This window comes from Papaver somniferum, chromosome 3, assembly GCF_003573695.1.
Source record: "Papaver somniferum cultivar HN1 chromosome 3, ASM357369v1, whole genome shotgun sequence".
NCBI lineage: Eukaryota > Viridiplantae > Streptophyta > Magnoliopsida > Ranunculales > Papaveraceae > Papaver > Papaver somniferum.
In genome coordinates this window covers 6779642-6792294 of record NC_039360.1, presented here as the reverse complement: position 1 = coordinate 6792294, position 12653 = coordinate 6779642, and the positions used below count along the sequence as shown (strand labels likewise).

At 38.5% G+C, this 12653-nt stretch overlaps 2 protein-coding genes across 3 annotated transcripts; one reads left to right on the top strand and one right to left on the bottom strand.

The window, feature by feature from the left end:
* Positions 1-3455: 3455 nt before the first annotated feature.
* On the top strand, positions 3456-8788 carry LOC113355239 (ABC transporter C family member 10-like). Of its 2 annotated transcripts, XM_026598058.1 has the most exons (11): positions 3474-5060; positions 5147-5467; positions 5552-5638; positions 6036-6623; positions 6713-6877; positions 6961-7255; positions 7340-7554; positions 7644-7949; positions 8058-8121; positions 8207-8446; positions 8528-8788. In XM_026598058.1, exons 1-11 carry the CDS (start codon positions 3702-3704, stop codon positions 8635-8637), a joined length of 3750 nt encoding a protein of 1249 aa, XP_026453843.1. In that variant the 5' UTR covers positions 3474-3701; the 3' UTR covers positions 8638-8788. The 2 variants fall into 2 exon arrangements, with proteins under 2 accessions (XP_026453844.1, XP_026453843.1); XM_026598059.1 differs by lacking the exons at positions 8058-8121; positions 8528-8788 and having other exon boundaries at positions 3456-5060; positions 8207-8414.
* Positions 8649-11428, bottom strand: LOC113358964 (protein NRT1/ PTR FAMILY 5.10-like). Its single transcript, XM_026602672.1, has 3 exons — positions 11252-11428; positions 10573-10641; positions 8649-9863 (listed from the first exon to the last, which is right to left on the bottom strand). Exons 1-3 carry the CDS (start codon positions 11426-11428, stop codon positions 8649-8651), a joined length of 1461 nt encoding a protein of 486 aa, XP_026458457.1.
* Between the last annotated feature and the right edge of the window lie 1225 nt (positions 11429-12653).

Below are 12653 nucleotides of genomic sequence, written 5' to 3'. Positions count from 1 at the left end.
TAGCTTTTCTGGCCTGTATATTCGGTTCTAATATCAAAAGAATATTTCCGATTGTATATAATCGGAAAACAATTAAGTACCTAGCCACCGAATAACCAACATTCGGAAAATAAGATGGATCAATTCCTACCGAATATGCGTCATTTGGAGTTCAGTAACCTATAGTTTTCTGGCCTGTATATTCGGTTCTAATATCAAAAGAATATTTCCGATTGTATATAATCGGGAAAACAATTAAGTACCTAGCCACCGAATAACCAACATTCGGAAATAAGATGGATCAATTCCTACCGAATATGCGTCATTTGGAGTTCAGTAACCTATAGCTTTTCTGGCCTGTATATTCGGTTCTAATATCAAAAGAATATTTCCGATTGTATATAATCGGAAAACAAAGTAAGTACTTAACCACCGAATAACCAACATTCGGGAAAAGAGATGGATAATTTCCTACCGAATATGCGTCATTTGGAGTTATGGATATGCATCATATGTATTGTCTACTGAATAACTATAGAGTGAGTTATAGAGTTAAAGAAAAAACCTGCAATAGAGCCACATTCCCGGCAACTTGGCAGGTTCCTAGCCTCGAAGCCTTTCTCAACTCTTCCATCAAGAATGCTAGGCATGCCGTGCCCCAAGAATAGTCACCGACTTCATGGAGAGGATCCAAAAGTTGTATAAGGTTGGCGTCGATCCGGTTGCCAGAAGTATTGGGGAATATGACACATCCCAATACACAAAGGAGATATGCGGTGGCAGCGTGGTTCACTTGCTCATCAGTTAACGTTCCATTCTTTTCCTTCTCCAAGGTGCCTCGAAACATATTCATCAAAGCTGTAATGTTGATCTGTCTTGTTCTGTAACTTGCATGCCTCCTAAACTCTGTTGTTGTCTCTTCATCCCAACCTAAGCACTTGTTAGTTAGAGAATAAAGTTGTGCCCAACTTAACTGCTTTGTGTAGTTAAACTTCACAGCTGTGCCTTGGTCGGGAAGGTTAAGAATCTGCACAACATCATCCAGGGTGATCGTCATCTCCCCAAACGGCATATGGAAAGTATCGGTCTCAAGATACATTCTCTCCACGAACGCCGATATGGCCACACGATCATGTTCCAACAATGAATTATCGGCGGCATTAGCTAACCCCGAGTTGGCAACAATTGTCTTGAACCTTTCACATTCACCGGATAAAGGCCACACAAGCATTTTTGTTGGTGCGGCGGTAGGTTTGAGTAGACGGACCGCATCTTGATGATCCTATTAATACAAGTATTACGATATAACACATAGACAATACATTAATAAAAAATAGTAATTTTATTACCTCGGTTTCATATATTTCTCTGGCCCATGAGTCTTTGTATCCAAATAGAAATTTTCCTCCATCCGCTGGTAGTCCAAGGATTGTGCCTGCTGGAATACCCTTCTTCTTCAAGTGCTGAGGGACAAGATGTGATGCTTTCTTAGCAATATCCTTCCTTACAACATCTTTTCCTTTTTTGACTTTTTGGGTACCACTTGGTTGTCCTTCTTCTTCTACTCTTGCCACTGGATCAACTGGTTCAACACTTGGTCCTGCACTTTGTTGTGCGGCTTGTTCAACACTTGGTCGCACCCCTTGTTCACTGCCTTGTTGTTCAACAGTTGGTTGCACTCCTTGTTGACTGCTTTGTTCTTGTTCGCTTTGTTGAGCACCTGAATTATCTTTTGGCACTCCTTTCCCTCCTAGCACTAGCTGTCACTTTCTTCCTCCCTTCTCGACTTTGTCTAAACAACAAAGAAAGGAACAATATTTACAAACTATACAATCGGAAGACAAAGTATGGAAATATAACCCGAATGTACACATTCGGACGTAAGAAGACACATATTGTTCCCGAATACAAAACAATCGGAAGCTAACTAAACATATTTGCAACCGAATATACATCAATTGGAGTTCAGAAGCTGTAAATTTTTCATCCTACACAATCGGAATAAAAAGTGCACCTCTATAACCCGAATGTACAAATTCGGAAGTAATAAGACACATCTTTTTTCCGAATGAAAAACAATCGGAATATAACTAAACACGTTTACAACCGAATATTCATCAACTGGAGTTCAGAAACTCTAAAATTTTATCCTACACAATCGGAGGTATAAAACATTATATTGTCTTCCGAATAAATACTGGCCCCAAAATGGGATTTTTCCTATATCATAAATTTTGAGATTTTTTCAATATATACATTCGGTAGTGAGTGTTCTTCCGAATACTTTGTGTCTACTTAAATATATTCGGTAGCCAAAAAATTCATTAAACTACCGATTATTAGCAGTTTGTATCCAGGAAGATATGGCCACCAATATTCGGCAGATAATCATCAAATCTTTCTCCCGAATACTGTCGATGTTCTTGAAAAATGAAGAACACGACTACATTCGGAAGTAAATGAGCATGCATATCGTCCGAATCTGGATAAATAACCGATAACCCTAGAATTTTTTTTTCTCGATTCGACGAATTAAAGCGAAATAAACCCCAAAAATGATAGATTCTTACCTAATTGGGGCCATTTGAAGTTGACGAAGTGTTTGAGTCTCGGAATCGCCACCACCGACTACATTGCCGGGTACTTGTTCTTCGCGTTCTTCGCGTTCTTCTTCATTTGCAGCAAGAATTTCTTTATTTCTTGCTAAAATTCCAATGTTTGGATCGATACCCCGAGCAACATTTTTGGTTCTAGGTCTGTGGGTTTCATTTCTCTTATCCATTGTTTTATAATCGAATCGACGATGTTTTGATTTTACGATTCGCGGCGATGTTTCGGTTGAACGAGGAATTTTTTTTTTCTTCCACAATCGGAAGATAATATGAAACTGGAAGAAGAAGAGTTGAAATGAGTAGAATTGTTTTTGATTTGGTTTTTATACAGTTTTACCAGAAAGGCATTTATGTAACTTCAATATCATATAGGATACCCCTTAACTAGAGTCTTTGGCTGGGTATAAATTGATGACCCCTAAATCCTTTTAAGTGGCCCCTAAAAACGCCAGGTAGTATATATACAATAATAATAATAATAATAGTGCAGGTGTCACTGTGGTAAAATGATAAGGCTACAGGGTGGCGATATAACAAGACATCTTTAGAGCAACATTCATTATTTATCATTTTTGGCTAAATGATGTTTGCTGGGGAAAAGATGATTCCTTTAGCCACCCATGATATGTTGAATCATGCAAAAGGAAAACCAAATATTATATGTTTTCCTGTAAACTATATATACTTTCTTGTACATAGGTATAGTGAAAGGAGATTCTTCCCATGCTCTCTTTTGCCAATCAAGGATGAAGTGGTATCTTCCTTGTCCTTAGTGTAATAATAACAAGGGGTAAAGCTAGCTATGCTTGCAACCATTTGTTGGCTCCGGATGGCCACCAAAAGGAAAAAATATCTATGATTTGTCTTCTTATTTTTATGAGGAGGGTCCATGGACACTATCATACATGAATGATTTGTACCATTTTCTCGCAGAACCAAACGACAAAGAATTTAAATCTAATATTTTGATGATTCCTTTTGTAAGACTCTACATTCTTACCTTTACTTAGTTGGTTGCCCATATGAGGATTTGTATGATTTTTATAGAGCGAGGGAGGTAAAGAGAGTAATTTGGTCTGTTTGCTCTGTCTTTCCTCCGTTTATGAGATCATGAATGATTCTAGGACTGAAACACCATTTGTTAAAGCTGGGTTATTCAGTAGATTATCATTTTGGTGGTTAAACCCATTGATAAAGAAAGGAAAACACAGAAATCTTGAAGATGATGATATACCCATGTTAAGAAATTCAGATAGAGCAAGCACTTGTTACATGTTATTCATGCAACAACAACAACAATTAATTTTGTGGGCAATTGTTCATTGTTACTGGAAAGAGATCGTCGTATCGGGTTTATTCGCATTACTCAAGATAATCATTCTATCTTCCGGTCCATTGTTTCTTAGTGCTTTCATTAAAGTTGCAGAAGGCAAAGAAGATTTTAAACATGAAGGTTATGTTTTAGCTGGACTATTGTTCTTCTCTAAATTGTTAGAATCGTTGTCCCAACGGCAATGGTATTTTCGTAGTAGAATTACGGGTATTAGGATAAGATCATTACTCTCAGCAGCTATTTACAAGAAGCAATTCAAACTTTCTAGTTCTGCTAAAACAACGAATTCAGCGAGCGAGATAATCAGTTATGTAACGGTTGATGCATATAGAATTGGAGAATTTTCTTACTGGTTTCATCAGATATGGACACTAGCCCTCCAAGTTTGTCTAGGCTTAGCGATTCTTGTTCGTGCTGTTGGTCTTGCGACGCTTGCAGCTTTGGCTGTCATACTACTTACTGTGTTGGTGAACATTCCTGTAGCTAAACTTCAAACCAAGTATCAGAGAAATCTTATGGGGGTACAGGATAAAAGACTAAAGGCGATATCTGAAGCTTTGGTGAACATGAAAATCTTGAAGTTGTATGCTTGGGAGATTCATTTCAAAAATGTTATCGAGAAATTGAGAAATGATGAGTACAAACGGTTGTCGCCTATGCATTATCAGAAAGCGTTCAATGGTTTCCTCTTCTGGGTATCACCTGTCATGGTGGCTGCTGCCACCTTTTGGGCTTGTTATTTTCTCAAGGTTCCTTTGAATCCTAGTAACGTGTTCACGTTTATAGCAACGTTACGTATCGTGCAAGACCCTATTAGATTATTTCCTGATCTTATTGGAGTTGTAATTCAAGCAAAAGTTTCATTTGAACGGATCGAAAAATTTCTTGCAGCGCCGGAGTTGGAGACTGACAAGGTCAGGCACAAGGGAAATGATGAAGAGCAACTTAAGAACTCCATATTTATCGAAACGGGTAATTTCTCATGGGAAGAGAGTCTTGTAGTAAAATACACTCTGAGAAACATAAATTTAGAGGTTAAACCCGGTGAGAAAGTGGCTATATGTGGAGAGGTTGGTGCAGGTAAATCAACACTTTTAGCTGCAATTCTTGGAGAGGTACCGAACATAAAAGGAACGGTAAGTTCTTGCTACACGCAAACCCCATTTCTTTCATTTCTTAAGTTCAACACATAAGATGTTGGATTTCCGAATGCAATCTGCAGATTCAAGTTAATGGAAAGATGGCCTATGTTTCTCAAACGGCATGGATACAGTCAGGAAGTATACAAGAAAATATTCTGTTTGGGTGCAGCTTGGATAAGAAAAGATACCAAGAAGTATTGGAGAGATGTTCACTGCTAAAGGATCTCGAAATGCTACCATATGGTGATCTCACTGAAATAGGAGAACGAGGAATTAATCTGAGTGGTGGTCAGAAGCAACGGATTCAACTAGCTCGTGCGCTCTATCAAGATGCTGATGTTTATCTCCTGGACGACCCATTTAGCGCGGTTGATGCTCATACTGCTACAAGCTTATTTAATGTGAGACTATAATTCTCTTTCTACGGCAAATTTTTCTGCTCAGAATTTGTATCCTTTAAATGATTGTTAATTTGGTTTCCGCAGGAATACGTAATGGGAGCTCTTTCAGGAAAGACAGTGTTACTTGTAACTCACCAAGTTGATTTTCTTCCCGCAGTCGATTATGTTCTGGTCAGTTTGCAATTAAAACCCCAGTAAACTGCTAGCTACTTTATGAACTTTTACTTCATTTTTGTTTATTCTTTGGGATCTGACTCGTAGATATGACTCCATGTGTTTGTGTTTTGAGTTAGATCTGACTTAACTGACTAAAAAATATGCCAGTCAGTGGCTTAATCCCATGAATCAGAGACTAATTATTTACTGACTTAAATAGGTCTGAATCAGGAGTTAAGATTGAGTCAGGTCGCGAGTCAGATCTAACTCAAACTTAAAAAAACAATCTGACTCGGCAAAAAAACAAACATCCTGTTAGTATATACTAGAAAAAACAACCATGAATTTGTACGTTTTGCTTCTCCACATGGCTGTAAGTTTGATGAACTCTACCATCTCATTGGCTTGATAGCTAATGTCAGACGGTGAAATCCAACATGCATCTCCATATCATACGCTACTGGCTTCAAGTTCAGTATTTTATGACCTTGTCAACGCACATAAAGATACAGCAGGAAATGAAAAGCTCACTAAGGTTGATTCCTCTCAAAGAATTGGAATCTCTGCAAGAGATGCCGGTAAAATATATGGAGACAAAGAGACCAAAGAATCAGCAGGACATCAGTTGATTAGGAAAGAAGAACGAGAAACTGGAAACACGGGCTGGAAGCCGTACATACAATATCTGAATGGAAAGAAAGGCTTCTTTTACTTGTGTTCATCAACTGTTCCGCAGTTCTTTTTTTTTGCATGCCAAATACTACAGAACTACTGGATGGCTTCTAACCTCCAGAACTCTCATGTCAGCAAACTGCGACTAGTAGTAGTGTACTTTGCAATTGGATGCATCTCAATATTCTTTTTACTTGTTAGATGTTTCTCTGCGGTTGCTTTGAGTATGCATTCATCGAAGTCCTTATTCTCTAAATTACTGGACTCTCTTTTCCGTGCACCAATTTCTTTTTATGAGTCGACTCCTCTGGGAAGATTACTAAGCCGGGTAAGTGCACGTACTTCTTATTATTGCAGTAAATGGATTGTAGATATTGTTTGAGAATTAACCGAGGCTCATTGACATTTCTTCTATAGGTCTCCTCTGATCTAAGTACTGTAGACCTTGATCTCGGATTCATTTTCATACATGTTATCGTGGTTACAGCTAATTTTTATATCACTCTTGGAGTACTGACTGTGATTACCTGGCAAGTCGTGTTTGTTTGCATACCAATGGCATTCTCGGTGATATACTTACAGGTAAAATACAAAGTTTTTCTCTTCCTAATCAATCATGTAAGGAATAAATCGATGAGTTGAAAATGTATTTTTTTTCTCAACAGGGATACTATTCGGCTTCTGCAAAAGAGTTCATGCGAATTAATGGAACAACCAAGTCTATGATAGCAAATCATCTTGGGGAGTCCATAGCAGGAGCAATGACAATTAGAGCTTTTCAAAATGAAGAAAGATTCTTTCTTCGGAATCTTGAGCTCATTGACAAAAATGCTAGTCCTTCTTTTTACATTTATTCCGCAAATGAGTGGTTCATCCAACGTTTGGAAACACTATCAGTCATTGTTCTTTGTTCGTCGGCGCTACTAATGGTTTTGCTTCCTCAGGGAACTTTTAGTTCAGGTATGCATAGAATGAAACTCTTCTAATCCTGTTCCTTTGGATTGACTGATGGACTTCATAATTACGGGTCTTATGGTATGACAGGGTTCATCGGGATGGCATTGTCATATGGTCTCTCGTTGAACATGTCTCTTGTGTTCTCAACTCAAAACCAGTGTGCATTAGCAAATAATATCATTTCAGTGGAAAGGCTAAGCCAGTACATGAACATTCTTAGTGAAGCTCCAGAAGTCATAGAAGGAAATCGGCCAGCACCAAGCTGGCCTGCTGTGGGTAGAGTTGAGTTCCACGATTTAAAGGTAAAAATATGCGAAGTTAGTAAATAACCAACCTTGCAAGTCTTGTTTGAGGAAAATTAATATACCAAGATATTTGATGATCCAAGCAGATACGTTATAGGGTCGATACTCCTCTTGTTCTTCAAGGGATTACTTGCACATTTGAAGGAGGACACAAGATTGGAATTGTTGGCAGAACTGGCAGCGGGAAAACAACTCTGATAAGTGCTTTGTTTCGTATAGTAGAACCATTCGCAGGGAAAATTGTCATAGACGACATTGACATCTCAACCATTGGATTGCATGATTTAAGAACACGGTTGGGGATTATACCTCAAGATCCTACTCTCTTTAAAGGAACTGTGAGATACAATTTGGATCCACTGTCTCAACATAGTGACCATGAAATTTGGGAGGTACGTTTTCTGTTATCTCTGCATGCTTTTTTGTTAGTACCTGGAAGAATTGCACGTTTATGGTTCAGCTACGCCGCTATTCTACTGATAATTCATAAATGTGTTAAGGTTCTCGATAAATGTCAACTTCGAGACACAGTACAAGAGAAAAAAGAGGGTTTATGTAGTCTAGGTACGCGATTGCCAGTACCACCATCATCAGCTCTCTCTTTTTTCTGATCCTTTCTCTTATATGTAACTTGTAATATATTGTGCAGTTGAACAAGATGGTGGAAACTGGAGCATGGGACAGCGGCAACTATTTTGCTTGGGTCGAGCTCTTTTGAAGAGAAGTCAGATACTGGTGCTTGATGAAGCTACTGCTTCAATTGACAATGCAACAGATTCTATACTTCAGAGAACCATCCGTACTGAGTTCGAGAGTTGCACAGTCATCACAGTAGCTCATAGGATACCAACCGTGATGGACAGTACAATGGTGCTTGCAATCGGTGACGGTGAGTTTTATACATATCTTGGCAGACAAAAAAACTAAAGTTTGGAATTCATTATGTAACAAAAGTGTGCTCTCTTTGCAGGTAAGATAGTGGAATACGATGAACCAACGAAACTGATGAACGAAGATGGATCGTTGTTTGGAGAGCTTGTAAAGGAATACTGGTCACACATCAACTCTGCACATTCATAGTGTAATCTTAGTTACTGATGGTTAATTGGAGCACCTTGCTTATATACATAGGACTTTGAGAAACATAAGAATGCAACCAGTTGTATTACACTAAGTCCAGCTAGAAACCAGTAAAAGTAATCTAAATGCGCCTGATTGATGTTGGTTGCTATCCATCCGTGCTGACCACCTGCACTAGTTACCTTCTGAATGCCTGATATAAGGAAGACACTAAGGAAATCTCCTAAGCCAAACATGGTGGAGTACAGGGACAGACCTACACTCCTTATCCCATTGGGAACTTGATCGTAGAAAATTTTTTGTAAACCAACAGCGGTGAATACAAGAGCAAGACCTGGCAAGACATATTGCGGAATCAGCCACCACACAACCATAGGAACTGTTGCTTTTGGATCATCAATTAATCCAAACTCTTGAGCAATTCTAAGCCTCCTATCCTCCACTATACCTGCTACAACCATTGTTATGGTAGAAATAAATATGTCAACCCCAATTCTCTCAAGTGTAGCTATACCGTTAGAATTTCCAGTTTGAGTAACTGGAACGAAGATACGGTCGTAAGATGCCGAAAACAACATGATGGATGTACTGAAAAGGATCTGAGTTGAAGCTGAGGGTATATGAAAGTCTGGTCCTATCGATCTGTCCATAGTGCTCCCTTGCTTAATAAAGAAGGTGTGCACTTGAGCTTGCACTACTGTGTACATCAAACATATAATCCATACAAGAACCAACCGCAGTACAGCCTTTACATCTTCAACCTTAGTAATACTAGACGATGTCCCGGCTTTCCTTGATCCCTGCACTTTATCTGCATCTTTTTTCAGAGTGTAGCGGTAGGATTTTATTCCAGACATGATAACAAGTAGGGCAATAACCATTAGAATGGATGAAATTCCAGATGCAAGACCCCAACCCAAATTATCTTGGATATAGTTTAAAATCAAGTGAGAAGTGTATGATCCAACAGATTGTCCGAACATCCACCAATTAAAGAATGAACTGTTGGACTTGGATTCATTAGAATTTAGTTTGTCAAATTGGTCTGCACCGAAAGCCGGTAGGCAGGTCTTGTATCCAGCACTCCCAATTCCAATTAGATACAATGAAGAGAAAAAGAAGATCACTTGGAACGTGGATGGAGGAGAGCGCAAAAGGTTGTCTTCCATGGCATTATCAGAACATGCAGTCAATTGTGAAGTACATAGAGTTAACAACCCAAGCCCCTGCCACACATTGTTGGTCAAGACGCAGTTTCTAAGGTCAACGTTCCGAAAACAGAAATGAGTTCAAGTCAACGTTCCGAAATAATCCAAAAAGAAACCGTGAGATTTCAGATTGAATTGATGAAAAACAAACCACTCCGATTGTTGCATGACCGTTCTGCCATCCCATTCCGTCCTTTTGATCGTAGCTAGGGCCGACTTAATTGTAAACAAAGTAGACAAGTTGTCGGGGTCGTCCGTCTTTATTTTACTTAAGATCGCACTCGCGTTTTGAATCTGCATAGACCTCACCGTCTCCATTTGATGTGGTTTTAACTTGGCAACCATTACATGTCCAATTAGAGTGTCCGAATCATCATGGTTGTGACAACCATTATCAACTTTAAACATTTTATACTCTTTACCCTTTCATCGGGCTTATAGAAGACAATCTTAAATAGGCATCCTATCTTCTTTGTATTGCTTCGGTATTTCCTATTCGTCTTCCGGACGTACTTACTATTCTTTCCCTCGTGACTCTTTCGCGTCCCGTCCTGCTCACAAATCATTTCAAATCGAGTGTCACTCACATGATTGCTAGCCTTGACAAGCCATTCCTTTGCCTCCTTCTTACTTCCAAATGTCTAAACGTGCATAAAACAAAACAATATCTAATAAGCATAAGGATTTAAAATACAAAAAAGGAAAAAAAAAGTAGTAATGAGTATACCAAATCGTTTGCGTAGTATAGGGAAGTATCTCTCCTCAAATAGAAATCATCGACAACCTCTACAACGACCTGCAAATAAAAGCAACAACTAATTTTACAACAATCAGAATATAATAACTACACCTAACTTCCGAATATACAACATTCAGGAGATAGTTGTTTCCATTAAACAACCGATTAAGTCGAATGAATTTACACAGGTCACTGAGTACAAAATTTAACATAATAGGAAGCTAAATTATATAAATTTGTTCCGAATATATGGATTCGGAATTTAACATAATTAACGTACCTCCGATTTTCATAGATGATGAAATTCTATTTTGGGTCCAAGGATATATTCGGTAGATATTTTAATATGCAAAATTACCGAATGTGAAAGAAGAAAATAATGAGTTTTGAAATTTTGGAGGAATTCGTTTTCGGGGCCATTCAGAAGAAATTATACTCTACATAACTACCGAATGGCCCCAAATTGTGTAAAACCAATTTGGGTTTTTTTTTTATATTCGGAAGCCAATGTAATCAACAAAACTACCGAATGAACATAAATTTTACACATGAAGATACATTCAGGAGATATTTATAGACATTAGCTCCCGAATCTGGGTAGATCAGGCCATTCAATGCATGCGAAAATTGTTTTCTTTTTTGTTTCGAAACGTATACAAACACATACAAAGTGGGTGTCGGGTGATTCTCCATTTTCTTCCATGAAAGCGTCGTCTAGGGTTTCCTCTCCGCAAAAGTTTGGATCGTTCTTCATATACCCCAAATCGTCATCTCTAAACGGACGTGAACCTTCAACATTATGTTCTTCCCGATGATTCTCACCTTCTTCTTCATATCCATCCATCTTTGTAATCAAAAATTGGGTTTTCACTTTTTTCCTCCACCTTCTTCTCTCTCACTCTTATTACTCAAAAATGAAAAGAAATGAAAAAAAATGACAAAATACATTCTAATACTGCGCCGACCATAATCGGAAGTATATGAATTTTTTTTGGCTCCCGAATGCATTCGGATGATAAAAATGGTACTTTAGCGTTCGAATGTTAAAGGATAATTCCGCCATTACGAAAACTCGCGATAAGGACTGACTACATTTTACGTTTGGGTGACCTTTTTTATCTTATTGTTGGCCCCTAAATACTTTTCAGTGACCCCTAAAAATGCCAGATAATTTAAAACCCAATTTTTTTTAATGAACCGTGTGAAAACCGTGTCCTCGTATATCCTCCCACGGTGGGCCCAAAAATGCACCCTGCAAACTACTAAGGGATGCGGGACCTGCCTCCAAGTGAGGGGCCATTTTTGTGTGGTTTTTTGGCGCGGTTCGTGTAGAATCACCGTGCTCACAAAGCAGGCCCCCGCAAAATACCACCGGACGACGGTTTTAATGCTGTCCAAAACTGCCGTACGTCTAGGCACCACTGTAAAGTAGTCTTCTTCTTCTCCACCAAAAACCTTGACTTAAAGTTACTGTTTTTTTCGGGTATAAAATAACCGGATCCCTCTGTTGATAGTACCGATTCTCTACCGAAATCCTTAAAACCCAACAATTCTCCTCCACCAGAAAAACCTCGAGTGAAAATGGCACAGTCAATTCCAGGCTTAAACCCTGCAACAAATAATAAAGAAGCTGTATATGGGGCTCTTAACAAAATTACTCTTAAAAAAACTACAGTAGTAGTTCTCTTCTTTCACCCGGGAGAAGCCATCAACCTCAAGAACAGTTGATAAAAGAAGAATTTGAGTCGACTTACGGTGGTGGGGGGATCTTCTCAATTCTTGTCTTAAGTTCGTTGGTTCAATTGATTTCATCAGTATAATAGTGATCAGATTCAGAAATGGCTGAAGATAATTTTAAATTGGTTTTCGCCATTAATGGTGAGAGAGTTGAGTTATTGCATATCAATGATCATTCCACTACTCTACTTGAATTCATTCGTACACAGACTCGTTTCACTGGAACTATGCTTAGCTGCGGAGAGGGTCAGTATATCCCAACTTCCAAATTTTTGTTGAATTAAATTTGTGTAGTTCTGTAAATTGATTAAGATTCCCTGGTAATAGTTTTC

Coding starts and splice junctions, on each gene's coding strand:
- LOC113355239 (XM_026598058.1), top strand. CDS start 3,702: ATGAATGATTCTAGGACTGAAACACCATTTGTTAAAGCTGGGTTATTC. Junction 5,639..6,035: donor CCGCAGTCGATTATGTTCTG/GTCAGTTTGCAA, acceptor TTGGCTTGATAG/CTAATGTCAGACGGTGAAAT. Junction 6,624..6,712: donor TGGGAAGATTACTAAGCCGG/GTAAGTGCACGT, acceptor TTTCTTCTATAG/GTCTCCTCTGATCTAAGTAC.
- LOC113358964 (XM_026602672.1), bottom strand. CDS start 11,428: ATGGATGGATATGAAGAAGAAGGTGAGAATCATCGGGAAGAACATAAT. Junction 10,642..11,251: donor AATCACCCGACACCCACTTT/GTATGTGTTTGT, acceptor TTTTATTTGCAG/GTCGTTGTAGAGGTTGTCGA. Junction 9,864..10,572: donor TATACTACGCAAACGATTTG/GTATACTCATTA, acceptor AATGTGTGGCAG/GGGCTTGGGTTGTTAACTCT.